Source organism: Stenella coeruleoalba (assembly GCF_951394435.1).
Source record: "Stenella coeruleoalba genome assembly, chromosome: 19".
NCBI lineage: Eukaryota > Metazoa > Chordata > Mammalia > Artiodactyla > Delphinidae > Stenella > Stenella coeruleoalba.
Window position 1 is genome coordinate 15,288,285 of NC_137165.1, and position 24,992 is coordinate 15,313,276.

The 24,992-nt window shown below is 38.7% G+C and overlaps 1 protein-coding gene across 2 annotated transcripts in view; it reads left to right on the forward strand.

Annotated features, from left to right (window-relative positions):
• Window positions 1-24,992, forward strand: part of SSH2 (slingshot protein phosphatase 2) — a 245,434-nt gene that overhangs the window by 50,042 nt on the left and 170,400 nt on the right. The window contains exon 2 of one of the 2 annotated variants that reach the window (XM_079904135.1): window positions 13,394-13,474. The exons of the other annotated variant lie outside the window; for it this stretch is intronic. Within the exon in view, the coding sequence (XP_079760261.1) occupies window positions 13,394-13,474 (81 nt within the window). The remainder of the gene's footprint in view (window positions 1-13,393; window positions 13,475-24,992) is intronic. 2 annotated transcript variants of the gene reach the window in all.

Below are 24,992 nucleotides of genomic sequence, written 5' to 3' on the forward strand. Positions count from 1 at the left end.
GGGCAGCTTCTCTCATCATAGTCCAGTTTATCAATTAAAATGCAAAAATGACCTTTCTGCTGTGTGAAGAGATCTTGAGGTCAGAATTTGTATAGGAAATTAATTACAAATACAAAACCATCACTCACTTTACTCCCAGTTCAGCCTGTTAGTTCTTAATTTTAGGTATCTCTAGCCTTCCTTGCTGATCAACCTAGATTCCTCCTCCAGTACTAGAGCTAAATCTTTTAGTTCTCTTATTTATTGCAGAAGGAATCAAGCTCTTTACTTACTGGAAAATAGGCCTAATCCTCGGTTCTCAGTAAAAAACTGTTCTTTTCACAATCGTCTGAAACCTGACTTGGTAATGTCTCATGATTCTATCTCAGTAACAGCAATCTTTCTTTCCTGGCACACATCCCCAGACAATTGTCCAAGGGAGGCTTTTCTCTCCTTTCTTACTCAGTGTCTTCTTCAGATTCCTCTTGTTTCCTGAATTCTCCTACTTTCTCTAAAATAGCCTTCTCTTTGCTCTTCAAACCTGTGTTCCCCAAAGGAATAAAGAGCTTCACCTCTCTGCACACTCTACAGAAGCATGCAGTGGTCATATTACATGGCATACACATTAGCATCTCTAAAACCTAATTCACTTTCATAGCCCAGGTTCCAAATCAAGCTACACAAAAAAGTTTTAAAGGTGTTTGTGTGTGTGTATGTGTGTGTGTGTGTGAGAGGGGAGTTGGGGGTGATTAATGGTTGTGTTTAAACCACAGATAGCTCTCATACATTGGTCTGAGGCGGGAAATAAAGAATTATAATTCTAAGGTGTTAAAGGCCATAAGACAATATGTAGGATGATTTACAAATAAATGGGGTCAACAAGAATTGTATGCTTTCAGCAGATGTGGAGTTAAGCTTTCTGTACCTCCTTGTTTTGCTAGCTTGCTTTCAGCTCATGAAGTCGACAGAATTGTTTTTTTTTTTTTAACTCCTACACAGAACAGGAGGGAAGTAAGCAGCTAACTAGTTAATAGCAGAAGCCTAACCGAAAATGGAAAATAATAGAATATTGGTTTGCCTAAATTGAGACAAACTCATCTCTCTGTAGATTACATATCAATATTGAGCCACTTAATTATCAACTAGAGACATAAATCCAGAAGTTTTCTTTTTCCTTTTGTATCTTGGGATTCCAGATCTTGAAGTTCTGAGTTGCAGCAGCTATTTTTTAAATTAATTAATTAATTAATTAATTTATTTTTGGCTGCGTTGGGTCTTTGTTGGTGCGCGCAGCCTTTCTCTAGTTGCGGTGAGCGGGGGCTGCTCTTCGTTGCAGTGCATAGGCTTCTCATTGCAGGGGCTTCTCTTGTTGTGGAGCATGGGCTCTAGGCGCGCGGACTTCAGTAGTTGTGGCACGTGGGCTCAGTAGTTGTGGCTCGCAGGCTCTAGAGCTCAGGCTCAGTAGTTGTGGCGCACGGGCTTAGTCGCTCTGGGGCATGTGCGATCTTCCTGGACCAGGGCTTGAACCCGTGTCCCCTGCATTGGAAGGCGGATTCCTAACCACTGCACCACCAGGGAAGTCCGTGCAGCAGCTGTTTTACTCTCATTCTTTTTGTGGGCTTTCAGCGAAGGTTGAGCATCTACCACCAGCTTCTTGGCTTTTCTCTGTGTTTATGGACTTATTACTCGTTTATTAATTTGTTCTTACTGCTGTGGATGATTACTTCTCAGAATCCATCATGGTACCTAGCTTAGTTACCTTATATACACATTCATTAAATACAGGTGGTGCCCCTTTATGTAAATTGAATAACCTGTGCATATGAATAACTGCTTTTATATCTCACTTGCCACTTTTCTTTACTCACTACTTTCCTTTTGTTGGTTTTGCTATCAGGAGTTAGTTTTGGAGTGATACGATTCCATCATTCCGATTCTAAAGCAGTGATATATGTGCTATCTACAGATGCAAATACTTTAGTCCAGTGGCTCTCAAACTTTAACTTATAGTTAATATATTTAATGTACATCAGAATCAGTTGGAGGGCTTGTTAAAAACACATCTCTAGGCCCTAACCCCAGATTTCCTAATTTGATAGATCTAGAATGGAGCCTAAGAATTTGCATTTCTAACCAGTTCACAAGTGACGCTGCGCCTGGTGGTCTGGGCAGCACACTTTGAGAATCACTGCTTCTTCCAAAATAGGAATTTTTCTCCTATTTCAGAAACATGCCCTTGTAGGACAGATGGTTATATCAGAAAAAGAGAAGAGAAAGGAAACCAAACCTCATGGAGATCATGGGATTTGGTGGGCTTTTTAAAAAATATTTTCAGATTATCTCTGTGTGAGAGTGTGAATTTGCTGATACAAGTAATGTGGCATTTGTATAGGATCTGAAATACTATCATAAGTGAATATTCAAAGAATTAAAAGCAAAATCTCTAAATCTACAAAATATCCATATGTCAAATCATTATGCTGTATACCTTAAACTAATACAATGTTATATTTCAGTTATATCTCCATAAAACTGCAGGGAGATAAAACTATGGTCTGTACAAAGATTAGAGACAGTTCTAGGCAGTATTCTCATTAGCCTGAGTTAAATTGTATGCTCTAGGCCAGGGATTGACAAACTTTTTCTGTTAAAAGCCTGACAGTAAATATTTTAGGCTCTGCCAGCCTTAAATGGTCTGTGTTGCATATTCTTCTTTGCCTTTTCTTTAGAAAACAAAACAAAACAACCATTTAAAAATGTGAAAACCATTCTTAGCTTGCTGGCCATATGAAAGCAGGCTGTTGATGGCTAACCCCTGCCAAGGCCAGTGAGGCTGAAGTCATCATTTTGAAGCTTCCTGAAATTCTGGGATTTGAGAGGTTCTTTGAAGGATGGCTAAAATTTAGATTGAAAGATTATATTCCTTCTGAAAGGAGAAGTGAGTAGAGAAACAAGCCTGTGATGCTTACCATAAAAGAGCTGTGAATTACGTACAGAGTGTAGAGAGCAGCAGTACCTTTGCAGATGAAATGGACTAACTGCAAGCCAGAGTCAGGGGGTCCTGTGGCATGAATACCTGGACAGTCTCAGCCACTGACAAGCCAAGCTGCTAAGTAGCTCTGAGAAATGAAGATGCTCTTTTGGCTTAAAGCCTCCACGTTGACTTGGAGCCCAGGGGAGGCAGTGTCTCATGTAACAATTGGCTCTTCAATAGGAGCTGTTGCTACTATGACTAATTAATGGACAAACATCATGTGTTTAGGGTAGTGAAGACTATTGGTCTCTTAACCAAAACTATACACAAAGATTATAACTCATCTTAATTTGTGTTATTGTTATTGGCAACAAGGAAGAATTGTAACAACTAATGCTGTCACTTAACTCATTCATTGAACATTTACTGAATGCTTACTCTGTGCCAGACTCTAGAGATACAGCTTGAGAAGCTCACTGTCTAGAGAGAGAAACAATATATATAGAAATAATTGCGGCAGTGTGAGGTAAGCGTTAGAAAATATATGTGCAGGGAACTATGGATGCTTAGAAGAAGGAATCACCAATTCGTTCTGATTTAATCTGTCAAGTTGACCCAGTCTAATTATTACTGGCCATAGATTATATCCTTAATACTAACCAATTATCTTGCAGATCTGTACCATTGATTATAAAGAGGCCTGTGTAAAATACTGTGGTTGGATCAAATCCAATTCATCATTTGGAAAAAGCTATTTCAAACATCCTGCTGTTGCTACTAGGTTTTTAGGATCCTCTTTAAGTGTAAAATATATAGCTCTAGCATTGCTTGGTCCCTTAATTTTGTGCTTCCCACTGTACTGGTGTGAATACTGGGTTCTAAAGCACAATTGTTTTCCCCAGTAAAACTTGCAGAAAAGAAGATTCTGTGGTAGGCAGAAGAATAATGGCTCCCCCAATAGAGTCCTCATCTGTGAACCTGTGAATATATTATGTTACATGGTAAAGGGGAAATTAAGGTTGGATGGAATTCAGGTTGTTAATCAGATGACTTTAAAATAGGCAGATTATCCTGGATTATCTGAGTAGGGGACAGTGTCATTATAAGGATCTTTAAAAGTCAAAGATGGAGACAGAGAAGAGGTCGGACTGATATGAGAACGACTCAACCCACTTTTGCTAACTTTAAAGATGAAGGAAGGGGGCCACAAGCCAAGAAATTCAGGTGGCCTCTAGATGCTGGAAGAGGCAAAGAAATGGACTCTCTCTGTATTAGTTTGCTAGGGCTGCCATAACAAGTACTGTAGACTGGTGGCCTAAACAACAGAAATTTATTTTCTCACAGTTCTGGAGGCTACAAGTCAGAGATCAAGGTGTTGGCAGGGTTGATATTTTTCTGAGACCTCTCTCCTTAGCTTGTAGGTGTCTGTCTTCTCCCTGTGTCTTCACATGATCTTTCTTTTGTGTGTATCTGTGTCCTGATCTTCTCTTATAAGGATACCAGTCGTACTGGATGAAGTCCCACCCTAATAACCTCATTTTAATTTAATTACCTCATCTCCAGATGCAGTCACACTATGAGATACTAGGGATTAGGACTTAAACTTATAAATTTGGGGTTGGGGGGGACCACAGTTCAGCCCATAACACTCCACTAGAGCCTCCAGAAGGAACATGGGTCTGCCACCACTTTGATTTTAGTACTCCTGACCTCCAGAACTGTAAGATAATAAATTTATGTTGATTAAACCATCAAGTTTGTGATTATTCGATATAGCAAATGAGAAAACAAATACAAGTAACCTGAATCTACCAATAGGAGACTGATGAACTGTATTGTGGAATATGTATACAATGGGATATCATGCAGTGATCAAAAATCATGAAGTAAATGTCCATTGATGGATGAGTGGATAAACAAAATGTAGTATATACATACAGTGGAATATTATTCAGCCTTAAAAGGGAAGGAAGGACTTCCCTGATGGCTCAGTGGTTAAGAATCCGCCTGCCAGTGCAGGGAACATGGGTTCGATCCCTGGCGCAGGAAGATCCCACATGCCGTGGAGCGACTAAGCCCGTGTGCCACAACTACTGAGCCTACACTCTAAAGCCCACGAGCTACACTGCTGAAGCCCGTGTGCCCTAGAGCCCACATGCCACAACTACTGAGCCCATGTGCCACAGCTACGGAAGCCCGTGCGCCTAGAGCCTGTGCTCTGCAACAAGAGAAGCCACCACAATGAGAAGTCTGTGCACCGCAACAAAGAGTAGCCCCCGCTTGCCGCAACTAGAGAAAGCCCACACGCAGCAACAAAGACCCAACACAGCCAAAAATAAATAAATAAATAAATGGGAAGGAAATTCTGATACATGCTACAACGTGTATGACCACTGAGGACATTATGCTAAGTGAAATAAGCCAGTCACAAAAAGACAAATACTATATGATTCTACTTATATGAGACATCTAGAGTTATCAAACTCATAGAAACAGGAAGTAGAATAATGGTTACCAGGGGCTAATAAGGGAGAAATGAAGAATTTTGTTGTTGTTAATTTTTTTAATTTAATTTAATTTATTTTTTAACTTAATTTTATTTTTTATACAGCAGGTTCTTATTAGTCATCCATTTTATACACATCAGTGTATACATGTCAATCCCAGTCTCCCAACTCATTCCACCACCACCACCACCACCGCCACTTTCCCCCTTGGTGTCCATACATTTGTTCTCTACATCTGTGTCTCAATTTCTGCCCTGCAAACCGGTTCGTCTGTATCATTTTTCTAGGTTCCACATATATGCGTTAATATTCAATATTTGTTTTTCTCTTTCTGACTTACTTCACTCTTTATGACAGTCTCTAGATTCATCCATGTCTCTACAAATGACCCAGTTTCGTTCCTTTTTATGGCTGAGTAATATTCCATTGTATATATGTACCACATCTTCTTTATCCATTCGTCTGTCGATGGGCATTTAGGTTGCTTCCATGACGTGGCTGTTGTAAATAGTGCTGCAATGAACACTGGGGTGCATGACTCTTTTTGAATTATGGCTTTCTCAGGGTATATGCCCAGTAGTGGGATTGCTGAGTCATATGGTAATTCTATTTTTAGTTTTTTAAGGAACCTCCATACTGTTCTCCATAGTGGCTGTATCAATTTACCTTCCCACCAGCAGTGCAAGAGGGTTCCCTTTTCTCCACACCCTCTCCAGCATTTGTTGTTTGTAGATTTTCTGATGATGCCCATTCTAACTGGTGTGAGGTGATACCTCATTGTAGTTTTGATTTGCATTTCTCTAATAATTAGTGATGTTGAGCAGCTTTCCATGTGCTTCTCGGCCATCTGTATGTCCTCTTTGGAGAAATGTCTATTTAGGTCTTCAGCCCATTTTTTAATTGGGTTGTTTGTGTTTTTAATATTGAGCTGCATGAGCTGTTTATATATTTTGGAGATTAATCCTTTGTCCGTTGATTCGTTTGCAAATATTTTTTCCCATTCTGAGGGTTGTCTTTTCATCTTGTTTGTAGTTTCCTTTGCTTTGCAAAAGTTATAAGTTTCATTAGGTCCCATTTGTTTATTTTCATTTCCATTACTGTAGGAGGTGCATCAAAAAAGATCTTGCTGTGATTTTTGTCAAAGAGTGTTCTTCCTATGTTTTCCTCTAAGAGTTTTATAGTGTCTGGTCTTACATTTAGGTCTCTAATCCATTTTGAGTTTATTTTTGTGTATGGTGTTAGAGAGTGTTCTAATTTCATTCTTTTAAAGCTGTCCAGTTTTCCCAACACCACTTATTGAAGAGACTGTCTTTTCTCCATTGTATATCCTTGCCTCCTTTGTCATAGATTAGTTGACCGTAGGTGTGTGGGTTTATCTCTGGGCTTTCTATCCTGTTCCATTGATCTATGTTTCTGTTTTTGTGCCAGTGTCATATTGTCTTGATTACTGTAGCTTTGTAGTATAGTCTGAGGTCAGGGAGTCTGATTCCTCCAGCTCCGTTTTTTTCCCTCAAGACTGCTTTGGCTATTTGGGGTCTTTTGTGTCTCCATACAAATTTTAAGATTTTTTGTTCTAGTTCTGTAAAAAGTGCCATTGGTAATTTGATAGGGATTGCATTGAATCTGTAGATTGCTTTGAGTAGTATAGTCATTTTCACAATATTGATTCTTAAAATCCAAGGACATGGTATATCTCTCCATCAGTTGGTATCATCTTTAATTTCTTTCATCAGTGTCTTATAGTTTTCTGCATACAGGTCTTTTGTCTTCCTAGGTAGGTTTATTCCTAGATATTTTATTCTTTTTGTTGTAATGGTAAATGGGAGTGTTTCCTTAATTTCTCTTTCAGATTTTTCATCATTAGTGTATAGGAATGCAAGAGATTTCTGTGCATTAGTTTTGTATCCTGCAACTTTACCAAATTCATTGATTAGCTCTAGTAGTTTTCTGGTGGCATCTTTAGGATTCTTTATGTATAGTATCATGTCATCTGCAAACTGACAGTTTTACTTCTTCTAAGGAAATGAAGATTTTTTTTTTAATGAGTGTAGAGTTTTAGTTTTGCAAGATGAAAAAGTTCCAGCGGTTGGTTGAACAACAATGTGAATATGCTTAACACTAATGAACTCTACACTTGAAAATGTTTAAGATGGTAAATTTTATGTTATTTTACCACAATTTAAAAAATTTTAAACAAAGATTAGTTAAAAAGGCAGCGACAGAAAAATAGGTGCAGTGTGTTTCCATTGTATATTTTAGAGAAAGGATATATACACATGTAATGCTTGTATGTGTACACTGTATCTCTGAAAAGATATCCCAAGAAACTAGCATAGTGACTACTTCTGGGAATGGGGTTGTAGAGAACTAGGAGGTGTGGGGGACAATGATGGGAGGAAAATAAATACTCTCTGACACCTTCTGAATCTTGTTTACCACGTACTTATTGAAATAATGTTTTTTGCTAAGTTCACAGATACAGACAACAGGTTGGTAGTTGCCAGAGGCAGGGAGTGGGCAGGATGGGTGAGGGAGTCAAAAGGTGCAAACTTCTAAAATAGATAAGTCATGGGGATGTAATTTTTTAAAAAGAAAGAAAAGAAAGAATGGTTTTAAATGTGTAACTTGGGGTTAGGGACTGCGGAGAGTTTTCTCAGCTGGGTCATCCTTAGGCTATGAAATTGCTTTGTTCAATCCAGTTACACATAAGTGTCAGGATAAATAAGATCTACTTCTCGTCTTGACCTTTAAAGGTTAAAAGCTTTTAGTCGGAAAGTGGTCATCAGGCTTTAGGGTACACATGTATTTTATTGTTTGATGTCCAAAGTATATTTTCAAAGTCTCTAGTTCTTTAAGAACAACTGCAGGGACTTCCCTGGTGGCGCAGTGGTTAAGAATCCGCCTGCCAATGCAGGGGACATGGGTTTGAGCCCTGGTCCGGGAAGATCCCACATGCTGCAGAGCAACTAAGCCACGCCGCAACTACTGAGCCTGCACTCTAGAGCCCATGAGCCACAACTACTGAGCCCACGTGCTGCAGCTACTGAAACCTGTGTGCCTAGAGCCTGTGCTCCGCAACAAGAGAAGGCACCGCAATGAGAAGCCCGCACACCACAACGAAGAGTAGCCCCTGCTCTCCACAACTAGAGAAAGCCCGCACACAGCAATGAAGACCCAAGGCAGTCAAAAGAAAGAGAAAAGAAGGAACAACTGTGATTCTTCACTTAATTAGAACCCCTAAAAGAGTTGGGGGGAGAAAAGATGCAGGAAAAAAGGAAAGATAGAAATGTAATAATAGTTAATTTTTCTACTTCTTAAAATCACATAAGCTGTAACAAAAATAGAATAAAAGAGACAACAGTAGGAATAGGTTTTGACTTTTTTGGGATTATTTTTTAAGACTTCTGCTTGCAAATTGTTAGGTAACTGCGCAAGTTAGATTTTAAAACTCTTCAAAACATCCTCCGTAGTACATGATGCTTTACGTCATAAGTTCCATATAAAGATTGCAACATTTTATTACAATAATTGTTGCTCAGAAGCTGTTCTGGATTGAAACTTCTTGTTATATACGGATGTGTTTTCCTAACCAATCTTAGCCCCTGTTTTTCTCCAAATGATACTTGACCAAAGGGGCATATTTCCACAGAGCCATATTAGATATCTATTAGATAATCATTTATTTTTTTTCTTAATTACATGCTAAATTATATTAATAGAGTTCCTAAGCATTCATTCTTAGAATAAACCCTTTATAATGTCAACGAAAATAATCAATAAACAGTCTATAATAGGAATAAAAAAGAGTTTTATTTGAACCAAACTGAGGACTATAGCCCAAGAGACAGCCTCTCAAATAACCCTGGGGAGCTGCTCTGGAGGAGCATGGTTTTCAACACAGTTTTATATCCTGTCAGAACAAAGAACATCAGACAGGTCAGAGATATATTTCTTCAAGGTTTTAAAAAAAAAAACCAGATCAGCATATACACAGCAAATCAATATGACCTTGGCACCTGGGAAGGAACTGTTATCATCGAAGGAGTACCAGCATTGGCGTCGCAGGAAGGGAGGCATTTAATCTTTATTATTTTTTTTTATTATTATTTTTTTTTCTGTACGCGGGCCTCTCACTGTTGTGGCCTCTCCTGTTGCAGAGCACAGGCTCCGGACACGCAGGCTCAGCGGCCATGGCTCACGGGCCCAGCCGCTCCACGGCATGTGCGATCCTCCTGGACCGGGGCACGAACCCGTATCCACTGCATCGGCAGGCAGACTCTCAACCACTGCGCCACCAGGGAAGCCCTTAATCTTTATTTTTAACACGGACATTCCTTACTTCTGGTAAAAGCACCTTTTTTTTAAGTGATTAAAGCGTATGTACAATGTATGTTTGATAGGCCACAAAAGGCTTATAAAATTAGCATAAAATTCAAGTTCAATCATGTACAAGCTAGAATGACTTCCCCATAACTCAATATGTGAAAGTTCCTTCTATGAATAGTCATAAGCAAGACAGTTCAATCTGCAGAACCCAGAAACAACTCAGGAATTGGAATTACCAAGTACCTCAGAAAGCAGAGGAAAGAAATCGAAATATTCTTTGTCTTCCTTTAGGATTCTTAGGATTTAATTTAGAATTAAATACGTTGGTTGCAAGTAAATACTTGTTCCAGGAACCAATTATTTTTAATGCTACCAGCACACTTAAATTGATACCTTGTATCTTAATGAATTGAATTTCAATTAATAAGTATGCAGTAGGGCTTCCCTGGTGGCGCAGTGGTTGAGAGTCCGCCTGCTGATGCAGGGGACACGGGTTCGTGCCCCAGTCTGGGAAGATCCCACGTGCCGCGGAGTGGCTGGGCCCGTGAGCCATGGCCGCTGAGTCTGTGCCGCAACAGGAGAGGCCACAGCAGTGAGAGGCCCGCATACCGCAAAAAAAAAAAAAAAAAAAGTATGCAGTGAAGTCTTAAAATAACTTTAGGAATGCAAGTGTCATTATAGGACCTCTTTTTTTAATTGAAATATAGTTGATACAATATTATATTAGCTTCAGATGTACAGCGTAGTGATTCAGTATTTTATAGATTATACTCCCTTTAAAGTTATTACAAAATAATGGCTATAATTTCCCTATGTTGCACAGTATATCCTTGTTGCTTATCTACTTTATACATAGTAGTTTGTATCTCTTAATCCCATACCCCTATCTTTCTCCTCCTCCTTCCCTTCCTCCACTGGTATCTACTAGTTTGTTTTCTATATCTGTGAGTCTGTTTCTGTTTTGTTATATACATTTGTTTTATTTTTTAGACTCCACATATAAGTGATTACATACCATATTTGTCTTTCTCTGTCTGACTTGTTTTACTAAGCATAATACACTCCAGGTCTATCCATGTTGTTGCAAATGGCAGAATTTCATTCTTTTTTATGGCTGAGTAATATTCCATTTTATATAAAAGAACCTCTTTCTTTTCTTTTTTTTTTTTTTTTTGCGGTACGCGGGCCTCTCACTGTTGTGGCCTTTCCTGCAGCGGAGCACAGGCTCCGGATGCGCAGGCCCAGCGGCCATGGCTCACGGGCACGCGGGATCCTCCCGGACCGGGGCACGAACCCACATCCCCTGCATCGGCAGGCGGACTCTCAACCACTGCGCCACCAGGGAAGCCCGAACCTCTTTCTTGAAAGGTCATTTTGAAAGAGCTCATGTAAACATGTTGATGTATATACAAGAATGAAAACTTAAAAATCTTAACTAGTATAATTTGGATTAATTAATGTGTACGTTTTTCAGTTTGTGTACACCTTGACAGTGACAAGCCATTTTTGATATGCTTAATATTATCTATGTTATTTTGTTGTGATATGGGAATTTGGGAGAATTGAAAGCAGCTTTGATCTCTACCTTATTCCTTCAGGTATTTTGTTTGTTATTTATTAAGGCTTTAGCTTTTGTAATATTAGAAGTATTCACATATTTTGTAGACTGACTTTTTCTTTTTGAAAAGACAGAGTAAATATTCTTATTTTTTCCTCCTCCAAAATGCAAGGGAGTAAGGAATAAAGAGACTTTGCGTTTGCAGGACCTAAAAATGATTTTAAATATTTAGTTGTTTCTGTTTATTTTCTGAAAGAGGAAGAGGGAGGAGAAATGGAATATAAGACTGGGTTGTAAGGACAGAAACCAAAAGTAGGTAAAGGATCAGGGTAGGGAAAAAGTAAGAAGGAAATTAACCAGGAGAAGGCAGTTAGGAGAAGTAGGAACTCTGAACTTTACTTTGTTTATTTGCACTCTAAAACTCAGTCTCTGCAGGTATTCTGGGAGTTGAATGAAACACAGTCTCAGTTTTGAAAATACAAAATATGAGTCAACCGTGAGAGCAATAAAGTAGTTGTATATGATTAAGTTTCAGCCACCGGTAGTGAGACATTTTTTGTTTAATAGCTTTATTGAGATGTAATTGATAAACAAAAATCTTGACGTAGTTAATGCATACAGTTTGATGAGTTTGGACAAATGCGTACACCCATGAAACCATCATTAAAATCAAGGTAATAAACATAATCTATTACCTCCAAAAGTTTCCTTGTGCCCCTTAGGGGTTTTGTTGGTTTTTTGTTTTGCGGTAAGAACATTTAACATGAGATCTACCCTCTTAACAAAGAATTTTAATGCACGGTATTGTTAACAGTAGGCCCCATGTTGTACAGCAGATCTCTAAAACGTAATCATTTGCATAACTGAAACTTTATGCCCTTTGAACAACTCCCCTTTTCCTCCTTCCCCTCAAACCCCTGGCAACCACCATTCTACTCTGTGCTACTGTGAGTTGGATTATTTTAGATACCTCAAATAAGTGGAATCATGCATATTTGTCCTTCTGTGACTGGCATATTTCGCTGATCATAATGTCCTCCAGGCTCATCCATGTTGTCACATATGGCAGGATTTCCTCCTTTTTTAAGGCTGAATAATATCCCATTGTAGGTATATACCACATTTTCTTTACCCATCTGTCAATAGACATTTGGGTTGTTTCCATATCTTGGTTATTGTGAATAATGCTGCAGTGCACATGGGAGTGCAGATGTCTCTTCGAGATCCTGATTTCAATTCCTTTGGATTTATACCCAGAAGTGGATTTGGTGGATCATATGGTAGTGTGAAGTTTTGATGACATAAGTTTATATATCTCTAGGTAGGAGTAACTCAGTTTCCAGCAGCTGTTACCCAAAACATTTGAAGGAACTTAATGGGTCAGAGTTGGAGCTTTTTCTCTTCTCTTTTTTGTGTTACTGTTAGTCATAAGGGAAAAATACTCTTGTGTTACCAGCTCATTGTTTCACTCCTTTGTCTCATTTTTCTTATCTGTCTTCTAGACAGATTTTGAAAAAGAGATTGGAGAGTGGAAGAAATGTTTTAAATTGTTTTCTGGCATCTGTCAGTAGGACTTGGGTAGGGCATGTTTTTTGGCTCTTCTTATAAACACTTGTTAGCAGAGGGCTAACGAGGCCAGGCTAGTAGTTAGATCCCTTAATCATGTGCTGTGTTACATTCTAAAGCCTGTCTCCAAACAGTCATCAAATATATACCTTTGAATATGAGGGTAAGTGAACACAAACCTACCCCATTCTGGAAAAAGTCCAGAGTACATACTCTGAAGGTTTAGTAGCACCATCTTTACAGAAAAAGGACATCCCATTGCCCAATTTGGAAACCATGGAAAATGCTTCTGCTACTCAAATATTCCTCAGTTTTCCTAACCAATCATCGTGTTGTTTATTCTCTTCAAAACAGCCGTTACTAATCAGAATTGCACCTTCTCACCTATGGGCTAACACTGACACTGTGATTTCTGCTGGTCTTTTCCCTTATGCTTATGGCCCTGTTATCTGGATCTCTGAAATGATCTTGTTTGTATTACAGAGCTCTCATTTGGAAGACAGTGAATCCGCAGCATTACTTTGCTGTGAACGTGAAGAATCAGAAATCTTTAGTGATTCCAATGTACGTAGGTATTTGTCTTTATACAGCCTTTGGTGATTCAAGTGAGAGCTTTTTGAGTAAATTTGGCTCTTAAATGCATCTGAGATAATGCCTATTATTTTATCTATTTGGCCTCACTCATCCAAATAGCCTGGGAAGGCAAATAAGTGACTTGGAATGAGTGTATGTATAAATATATGGTATATTTGTATGTGTAATAATCTCCATTCAAAGCATATCTCTCAAAGTAGATAAATGTTGCACCCTGAAACCTTGAGTCTCCTTCACTAAGGAATATGATTGTTTTTGTGGGTTTTTCACATTTTTTTTTATGGTCTTTTCCCTGTGACAACTGCTTGGTATTGGTGCTGCCACTGGACCTTTATTCCCCACATACAAAGACCTAACATATCCTGGCTGTTGATAATGTTAAGCCAAAGAAATGTTATAAATCCTAGACTATAGAGTCATCCAGATCATCTCAAACGTAGAACCATCTCACTACATTTCATGAGGTGTTATAAATTGTATTGATCTCATCTGACCCCCGGCAGAGTTGCTTAATTATTGCAAATTACCCACAGAATCAGGCTGAAGTTAGAGAATGACTTAAATTAACTACGTATCGCTTCCAGTAGGATAACTGCCTTTGCTAGCCATGGCTAAAACTAGGTTCTACAAACCTTGATGATAAAATCTGAGTTCTGTCTATTCCAGAAGGCTTATTGTGCATAGTAGGTATTCTATAAATATCGCTGAAGTTTCATCAATGGAAACTCTCTCTCGAATGAAGCTGTGCCTCTCAAGTATATCACCATAGTACTGCCTGCTTTTAAACTGTGTTTACTTCACCTTCATGGCGCAGTGAAGGTGATCACTATTTTAAGACCTCATTCAACCGTTATGTTGATTTATCTGGCTGCACTTCATTCAGCACTGACGAAGCGTCTGAAATGGCATGAAGTCAGTTATTGTGACTCACTAATAGCTGGAGTGGTGCTCACTTCCCTAGTACTTGAAAACATTAACTGACGAATTCATATGAACACTCATTTATTATCAACATTTTGCAGATGACGCACTGAGGGTGGAAATGTTATATTCTTTGCCCAACGTTGTGTGATAATCAGGGGCAGCGCTGACATCAGGTCTCAGCTGACAGCCATCAGTGAGCTCATTATCAGCAGGCAGCATGACATCAGATCTCAGCTGACAGCCATCAGTGAGCTCATTATCAGCAGCCAGCATCTTCAGTGATGGAATGTGTACCAGTCTCCTTATATATAGTGCCTTACAAGATTTATCCTGTTCAGTCTGCAGTAGAGTCTTCTACACTTGGACTGGCTTATTGTTTTGGCTGATTTTGTCTTACAGAGGTCAGTGCATGGCAGTCCACGTAAAGAATATTTTTATGAAGTTGGACACGTGGGGAAAAGACTCTAGTTTTAATAGTTTTCTCTCTTAGAAAAAATTAGATGGGTATATATATTTGCAGATTACTCAGGATTGCTTGATTTTATCGCCAGAACTTTCATTCATTTAAGTCAGGTTTGTTGTCTTTTCTTCTTCAAGAGGCAAAAGCGGTTACATGTACTTGGCTGGCTTTACCTGTAAAGGTACTGGATCTTCATCCTGTTTTGTGTGCTCAAGAAGTGTTTCCCATACTTTTTATTTCTTTTCTCACCTTCCCATTCCCACCCCCACATCGAAGGAGATTGAAAAGCTCCTTCCCAATTTGAAGACTTAAACTTGAAAACCAAAGTTTTTGCAGAGCAAACTGACTGAAATGCCACTTCAAATTTTTTTCAAAGGAAGTGGTACGGAATCTTGATAACTATTTGAAATAGAAGTTAACTGTTGTTATGAAGAGTAGAAAATAAAGAACTTTTTCAATAAACCTTGGAATAACAGAAATGTGAACTTTGGTTAGCTATATTCATTCCTTCCCTTATGCACGCACTCATTCATTCACCAAGCATTGATTGACTCTCATGTACAAATTACCAGGCCCAAGGCATTGGGGGTTAGGCCTAAAATATCAAATCGACCCTAAGAGCAAACATCCAGCTATAAGGTAAAAAAGGTCTGAGGCTCTAATGTAAAACATGGTGACTGTAGTTAACATTGTATTTTATAATTGAAATTGCTAAAAGAGCAGAACTTAAATGTTTTCACCAAAAAAAAAAAAAAAGATAAATATATGAGGTGACTGACGTGTTAGTTAACCAGTTGGGGGAATCATTTCCCAATGTATTCATATATCAAATCGCCATAATGTACACTTTAAATATCTTACAATTTTACTTGTCAGTTTTACCCCAATAAAGCTGAAATTAAAATTACTCTAGGAGAATGTATAATCTACTCTTCAACAGATTAGTTTTATGGATATTCACGGAAATGCAGTACATGGGGAGGAGAGAAGAAATCTGTGGGTGAGTGGAAAGAAATTTGGCTGGAGGCAAAGAAGGGATGGCTGTCTCTGGAAGAGGGCTGGCTGCCTTACATCTCCTGGGGCTTTCCCGGAAGAGAGGAGAGGAATGTAGAGAGACCTCTGCCCCTTCTCTAGTCCCACTCATCCTCTAGGGAACCAGATAAAGGGTAGAAGCAGAAGAAGCTATTTGCTCCCTCTGCTATGCACAGGGTTGTTGGAGGCCTCCATAATGGGAAGAGGGACTGCCTGCCCTAGAGCAGGGTGACCGTGTGACTGGAAGAGGTCACAGAGGAAGAAGACACTGGCCCTAGCTCAGGAGTTTCACTTTGTCTCCAGATAAGAAAGAATGTGGGCAGTGACTAGAGCAGGTTCCGTTACTAGTGGCTGCAGCAGCTACTGAGACTCCTGAGGGTTCTCTTCAAATTTCCCATCCCCATACCTACTGCTATCCTGCCTTAAAGGAGAAAGAGCTCAGCCTGAGCTGGGATTCCCATTATGGTGATTGTGGGGTTCAGCTAGAAACAACTGGATTCATTACCATTGTAGGGTTATTTCTTCCCTAGCCTGTAGGTCAGGAAAATGCTTGTTGTGTTATTTTGTCTCCTAAGAATACAACTTAATTCTTTCTCTCCTTTCTTTGTTCTTCTGACCCCACCCCTACCCTACCAAGCAGGAAGAGGGATGGATATAGGTGGTCATAGCATTTTTATGGTCTATTTCGCTCTTTTGCTTGGATATTATATCCTTGTAGGGAATGCATTTTCCCTCTGTGCGATCAAAACAGATTTTATGTTTGAATAGCCCAGTGAAAGGGAAAGGTATTAGCCTTCTGTTATTAAAAAAAGTAAAAAGGGAAAGCTACCCTCTAGAATTGAATGTGAAGAGGGCAGATGAAAAGAAAGGAAAATCTAAAATGTAGAAACTATTTGGTTTAGAATACTTTACATTTTTAAACTTTAGGTTTGCATTCTCTTCTAGGTCAGGACAGATGTCTCAGAATAGATGGCAACTTCAGCGGAGGTTTTCATCTGTAGTGGGGTAGGAGAATGGCTTTGGGAGAGAAAGAATATATGACGTGGCTAATACTAAGTTCAAGATGAAGGATTTAAGAATTTTTAAAAGTTACTAGCATTAAGATAAGCCCTGGTTCAAATGAGTAGCCAACCTATGGATTGAAGATAGAAGGAGCTTTAATCTTCAAGATTCTTTGGAGGCATCCTGTTTTTCTTGTGTGTTTTAAGTTTTAGAATATGGTGTATGGAATGATCAAAACAATGAATGATTTGTTGGCTTAGAAAGTAAAGCTACACTTAGAAGGGGAGAACCGCTGTTGTCAGGAAATCTACTTTTGTAAATCTCTAGAGATTGTAAGCACAAGCAAGATGCTTGTGGATGAACCTACAGATACAATGATAACCAACTGGTTGGATGGAAGGTGGTGATGGTATGTGGGCCAACGAGCATGTGCATCTGGTCATTTCTGTTGATTTGTATTTACCCTCTTCCTTTCAGCTCTCTCCCTTTCAGCTCTCTGTACTGTGTTTTTTATTTCTTTTTTCAGACTCACTTGCAGAGACACCATTTCACTAGCCAATGCACACAAATGTAAAAAGAATTTAAAAAGGAAAATTCGTTGCTAAGGAGATGTGGTTTTTATTACGAGTTTCAAATGGCCATTTAGCCAACAGCGAACAGCTGTCAGACCAGAGTTCAGGATGATTTGAATTGTTTCTGCCTCACCTCTGCTGCATAGTAAAGAGATTGCTGATTAGGGCACCTGGTCAGAAAAGAGGTTAAAAGTGTTGCTAGTGGCAGAAACATAGTTTTACCATGAACAGTATTCCTATTTTTTCCTTTGGAGGGAGTCTGATCCAAATGGTAACGCTGGTAGAAAGCCTCCTATGATGTTAAAATTATTTTTCTTTATTCCAGAATAAAGCATAGCTCGACTATTTTATCCTAGAATGACAAATGAGAAACAGTTTTCAACTTTTCTTTTTTGAAGTCTTACCCTCTTAAGCGATTTATTTGAAGAGAAATGAGGTTTGTAGTAATCTTGGGTACAAAGTCTACTTTAAAAATTAGCTTTATAATTTAACTCAGTGGCTCTCATCATGGCTGCACGTTAGAATCACCTGGTGACTTTTTAAAATAATTTAATAACAGAGTCTCACCTCAGTCCAGTTAAACCAGGATCTCTGTGAGTGGGACCCAGGTATTAGTATTTTTTAAATGCTCGCAGGATTATTCTAATGTGAATCAAGGGTTCAGAACCACTGTTTTATCTCTAGCTATGCTAATTTTTTTTGCCTCCAAATCAGAGCTCCAATCTGCAACATTTGTAACATCTGTTTACATGAAGAGAGAATAAAATATGAGATTGATTAGAATAATGAGTTGACTGTATGCATGTACTACCTCAGGTACAATGCAATTAACTTTTATTCAGTGAAATTCCTTGGCTAGGCTTCTGTTAAAAGAGGAGCAACATACTGAAATTAGGTAAGTCAAATCCTCAGTAAACCTGTGTCAATGAAGGATAAAGTTTTCCATGAGGTTATTAAGACTTACACTTCCTGTGTCAACACTGCTAGGAGCTGGCATAGAAAAGAATCAAAGAGCACTTTTATACTTTGTGTATTATAACTTTATTAAAATAAAATATACACACAGAAAAGTGCACTTATTTTGTACTTTTATTTATATCGTAAATTTTCACAAACTGAAGTTTTCACAAACACACATCAAGAAACTGTGTAACCTGGACCTAGATCAAGAAATGGAATATTACTACTCCCCTCCACCAGTTCCCCCTTCCTCCAACACCCCCTCCTTGCTTCCTTCCAGTCACTACTCACCCTCTGGCTATCACCTCCCAGAGATAACTACTCTCCTGACTTCTTGACCATATGATTTTGATGTGGGCATGAGGCTATGCCCTTTAGATGACCTCTCTGACCTCCAGAATCAGGGGTCAGCATCATGTAATATTTAAAGAGCTCAGGTTCAAGGTTCCAACAGCCTGAGTGAAAGTCCCAGCTCATAGTAAGTCACACTGGCTGTGTGACTCCACTTCTCTAAGCCTTACTTGCCCCATCTGTAAAACAGGTGTAACAGTAGGACCTGTCTCATAGAGTTGTTAGAATTAAATGAGATAATTTATGGGTCTGGCACATTACCTGTGCTGAGAGCAGAGGCAGATATAGTATTCCCTGATGTCATCATGTCTTCAGCAGAGTCAGGACAACGCCACTATGGTCCGTGGGCACAATTTAGTTCATAGTCTAGCTCGGGAGGGAAGGAGGAGGAAAAAGTGGGCATCCTGACCGTCTTTCCTTTTCCTCACCATCCTTGATTTGGCCTGTGACATGACTAACTTGTGGCAACTTCTAAAATATGTTATTTAAATTCATAAAGTGATTACTGAAAGGCCAGAAACGTCTTCTTATGCATCTATATATTTGCCACAGCACCTAGCACAACGATTTACAAGTTGCACGTCGTGTCGTGCCTTGGATAAAGGAATCTGAAAATGATGCTTCCTGCACATCTTGCTTTCCTGTGCTGGATTCGTATTGGTCTGATTTCTGTTCCTTTTGACCAGAGACGTATTTTTGAGACATCTAGCACAAGAACATACAGAATGTAGCAGTTAAACAATTGCAGGCAGAAACCAAGAACTTGGCCTAATTTATAAAATCAACAAAATAAAAGCTCTAACTAGCTGAGTTATTCTGCTTCCATGATCTGAGGTCAGGCCTGCTCAGGTATATTTTCCCCTTATTTTGGTTTAGGAGAACAAGCAAAACAGGAGATGGCAGGACTTGTAGGCTTTTCATTAATAAAATAGTACAGACTTTTTTTAAAGATTATAGTTTGGAAACAATTTATCCTTTGGAAGGTTAGCAAGATAATTTATTGAGCACTTACTATTTGCCAGATGTGTTAAGTGATTTTCATACAATTTAGTCTTAAATCCAAGTCTTTGAGGTTAAGTACTTTTAGTATTTCCCATTTAAAGCTGAGGAAACAGAGACTTGCCTAACGTATGTGACAGTGCTGATATTGAGAGCCAAGTCTGCCTGACACTCCCTGCTTGAGCCCTTAACCTTATGCTGGATTGCCTTTACCCTTGAACAGAATATTGTTATTCTCATGCGAGGAGATCAGGAGCAAATGGAATAGTGGGTCTCAGCTCCGGCTTTGCAGCAGAATAATCTGTGGAGCTTTTCAAAAATATAGACACTCAAATGTCACTTTAGGAAGTTCCTAATTCAGTGGGTCTTGGATGAGCTCAACATTTTTATTCTTTACAAAGCTCCATAGGTGTTTCTTCGTGCAGCCAGAGTTAAGAATAGTGGTTCATAGAAGTTCCCTAGAGAGGAATTATAAGATTACAGATTTGGGGGCATTTGAAGACTGAATTTGGAATATTGTAGAGACACATCGTTGTTAGAAGTGTAGAGAAGGAGGAGGTAGCTTAATAACAATCAAGTTTCATGTTTCAGGAGGTAAGATAGTGTTTATCACTGGAAATTGGATATATCACTGGGGAATTTTATAGAAGGATTGATTCTCCATTCTTTCTATGCATTTCTAGAGTGCTGCCACTTTTGTGCTCAAGCAATCTTTCTCAACCCTAGTTTGCTCTCCCAGGTAATCTGTTTTCTCAGTGCTGGGGGTGAAGTCCTGGTGAAGTCGCGATTTCAGAGCTGTTAGGCAAGAACTGCTAACCTTGGAGAGAGCAGGGGATGGCCCTGATTAAGACAGATGCTGTGGGAGAGTTGTAAACTTAACAAATTCTTAATCTCAGTGGATCCTGTCTTCTGAGTTCCTCCTAATGCCTTTTGTTTATGTTTTTGTAATCTCAGTGTGCTTTGGCAGTAGGGAAGGGGTAGTAATTCTTCCTTTCACTTTACAATTAAGAAAGTTGAGTTATAATTTCAAAGGCCATGACTTTCTGAGAACTATAAATGAAATAATGGCTAACATTTGTTGAGCACTAACCATGTGCCTGGCTCTATCCTAAACATTTTTACATTCATTATCTCATATTACATCTCTGATGTGAGTAGTGTTATTTATCCCTGTTTTAGAGATAAGAAAACTGAGCTCATTTATTCTACAATTCCTTGAGTCTACTCTCTGGCAGTCACCGTGCTGGGAAATGAGTATCCAGTGATGAACAAGTCAGACCCTATACTTATGGAACTTACAGTCCATTGGGGAAGACACATAATAAAAAACAAATAAGAATTCAGTTACAAAATGTGATAGTGCTATGAAAAATACAAATGGGGAATAATAATAAAGAATAACAAGGCAGAATTGCCATTTAGATAAAGGATAATCAAGAAGAGCCTCTCTAACGTGGTGATATTTTAGCTCAAGATAGTTAAAGAGTTTGCTTAGCATCACATCTAGTAAGTGGTGAAATTCAAGTCTGATTCCTAAAGCTCTACTCACCATGCATGCTGCCTGTTAGACATGTGCTTGGAATCCACCCCAGGTTTGTGACTCTCCTCTCTGGTCTGACCAGCATTCATACCGTGACATTGTACCAGATTTCCAGAAGGGCATCATAAAGAAAGAAATTATAACAGTAAGATAATTTTTTAAAAAGAAACTTGCTTCCTAAAATGCTTCTTTAAAAAGAGCACTAGGAGGCAGCATAGAGAAGGGAGAGCAAACAGGGTGGCAAATAGTATATGAATTTCAGCAAATGATGGAGAGACACAAAGAAGCTGAAAATCTCTGCTGTAAATGCGCTAGGTACATTTGCATGAAGAAATGCCCTCTTCACATGTATGGGCTGGGGTGGATGTTCCACTTTGGATCAACATCCTATTTCCTGTCCTTACTTGAACTTAGTTTGAAGGCCCTGATTTAGGAACCAAGCAGAAGACTGCTCATGGAAGATGCTAAGAAGTGTTAGATGGTGCCTAGACCCTCAAGGTGCTTGGAAAGAATGTAGGAGGAAGGGGAACTGCTCTTGGGAAGGGAAAGGACAGAGAGGGAGAGTGAAATACAGTCTTGAATTTAAATGCTGCAGTCTTCTTCTGACTCTATTGCAATGCTTGATGTGCCAAGTTACTGTCTTAGGGTTTTCCAACAGAGGCCTCTGCATTGCCCTTTGCTCCGGAAGAATTTGTTCACTTGCTCTTTTTCCTCCCAGGAAATAACAACAATTCTTTTTTTTTTAATTTTTTTTTTTTTAATAGGCAAAGGATCTGAATAGACACTTCTCCAAAGAAGACTTTTTTTTTTTTAAATTTTTGGCTGCATTGGTCTTTGTTGCTGTGCGCGGGCTTTCTCTAGTTGCGGTGAGCGGGGGCCACTCTTCGTTGCGGTGTGCAGTCTTCTCATTGCGGTGGCTTCTCTTGTTGCGGAGCACAGGGTCTAGGCACACAGGCTTCAGTAGTTGCAGCGTGTGGGCTCAGTAGTTGTGGCACAAGGGCTTAGCTGCTCTGCGGCATGTGGGATCTTCCCGGACCAGGGCTCGAACCCGTGTCCCCTGCATTGGCAGGCGGATTCTTAACCACTGTGCCACCAGGGAAGTCCCAATAACAACAATTCTTAGGCTGGTCAGAGTCTGTAGAAGTGTGATGCAAATTGTTAGATTCTGGATTATAAGCCTAACTGTTTAGATGTAAAGAGTGCCTAGTGTAAATTTCTGCTTGGAAAAGATTTGTGTGTGATATTCATATATACATCTTACTTGATGATTGTATTGGTGAAGATTATAAATTGACTCGATCCTTGCAATCTTGACAGTTTAGTCAAAAGTTATAATAGTGTTCAAAGTCTTTGACCCAGAAATCTAATTCTTGAAAATTTCCTCTGAGGAAATTTTTTAAAAGAAAAGTATATGTACTAACATATTAGTGAATATGTTTAATAATAGGAGAGAGGAGATGGTTAAGTAAACTATGGTAATATTAACTCAATGAAGCCATTAAAATGAAAAACATGAAAACTATTGATATATAGTTCTATGAGAAATTATATATGAAATGTTAAGTGAAAAAGTAAATAAATGGAAAAATTAAGTTGCATCTCTACCTAAGTCTTATGACAAAATAAATAACAGATAGATCAGAGAATTAAATTTTAAAAAATTGATATTACAAGTTAGAACATACAGGAGAAACTTTTTTTATAATCTTGGAGCAGGAAAGCCCTTTTAAAAATAATGACACAAAACTCAGAAATCATAAAAGAAAACATTGATGAATTCAAATAAAGTCAAAAATTCTACATTAAAAGATCCTGTAAACAAAGTCAAAGACAAACAACATGTTGGGAGAAAGATTTTCAACACATGACAAAGATCTAATTTCTAAAATACCTAATGTGTTCTATAATTTTTTTAAAGCTCAGAAACATAATAGACCGATGTGCAAAAGAAATTAACAGACTTTCACAGAAAAAGATATACAAATGGCTCTTCAACATATGAAAAGATATTTAATAGTTCTCATAACCAATACCATTTTTTACCTCTCAGATTGGCAAAGATCAAAAAAGTTTGATAATTGCATTGTGTTGGCAGGATCACAGGGGAAGCAGCTTTGCTATTTATTGTTGGTGGGGTGAATGCCCATAATATTTGCTCCAGAAATTTCACTAGTAAAAACTTATCCACCAGAAATATTCCTATATGTGTAAAAATTCATATAGTCAGAGATATTCATTGCAACATCATTTGTAATAGAAAAAAATTAGAAATATCCTAGATGTCCATCAAAGGGTTTCCGTATGAACCAATATGAAATTATCTCCTATTGTGAAAAGACAACACCAAGGGCTTCCCTGGTGGCGCAGTGGTTGAGAGTCCACCTGCCGATGCAGGGGACATGGGTTCGTGCCCCGGTCCGGGAGGATTCCACATGCCACGGGGCGGCTAGGCCCATGAGCCATGGCCGCTGAGCCTGCACGTCCGGAGCCTGTGCTCCGCACCACAGTGAGAGGCTACCACAGTGAGAGGCCCGCGTACCACAAAAAACAACAACAACAACAAAAAACACCAAGACAACACCACCAAGATGCAAAGCAGTGTGTGTATCATTTGTGTAAAACAAACAAAAAACCCAAAAACAAAATAGCAGATGGAAAAGAATATGTTTAGATCCTTAAAAACACTTAGACTGTATCTGGTAATATACATAAAAATTAAAAAGAGCAATTGCCTTTAAGGAGAAGAACTTGTTGGCTGGGAAGCAGATGTAAGGTAGAGACTGATTATTTAATATATATCATAGTGTCCTTTTTTAAATTAAAAAAAATTTTATTGCAGTATATTGACATAGAATATTAGTTTGAGGTGTACAACATAGTGATTCAATATTTTTATACATTCTGCACTATACAAAGTTATACTGACTGTATTCCCTGTGCTGTACATTATATTCCCATGACTTATTTTATAACTGGCAGTTTGTACCTTTTAATCCTCTTCACCTATTCCACCCCTCTCCCAACTCTTCTCCCCTCTGGCAACCACTAGTTTGTTCTCTGTATCTGTGAGTCTGTTTCTGTTTTGTTATATTTATTCATGTGCTTTGTTTTTCAGAGTCCATATATAAGTGAAATCACATGGTATTTGTCTTTCTCTATCTGGCTTATTTCACTTATTATTAGCACAATACCCTCTAGGTCCATCCATGTTTTCACAAATGGCAAACTTTCACATGCAATGCAATCCCTATCCAAATACCATGGCATTTTTCACAGAACTGGAACAAATAATCCTAAAATTAGTATGGAACTACAAAAAAACCCCAAATAACCAGGGCAATCTTAAGAAAGAAGAACAAAGCTGGAGGTATCATGCACCCTGAGTTCAAACTACACTACAAAGCTGTAGTAATCAAAACAGTATGACACTGGCACACAAAACAAACAGACACATAGATCAAGGGAACAAAACAGAGAGCCCAGAAATAAACCGATGCACATATGGTCAATTAATCTATGACAAAGAAGGCAAGAATATACAATAGGGAAAAACAATGTCTTCAATAAGTGGTGTTGGGAGCACTACACAGCTACATGTAAAATGATGAAACTAGATCATTTTCTTACACCATATATAAAAATAAACTC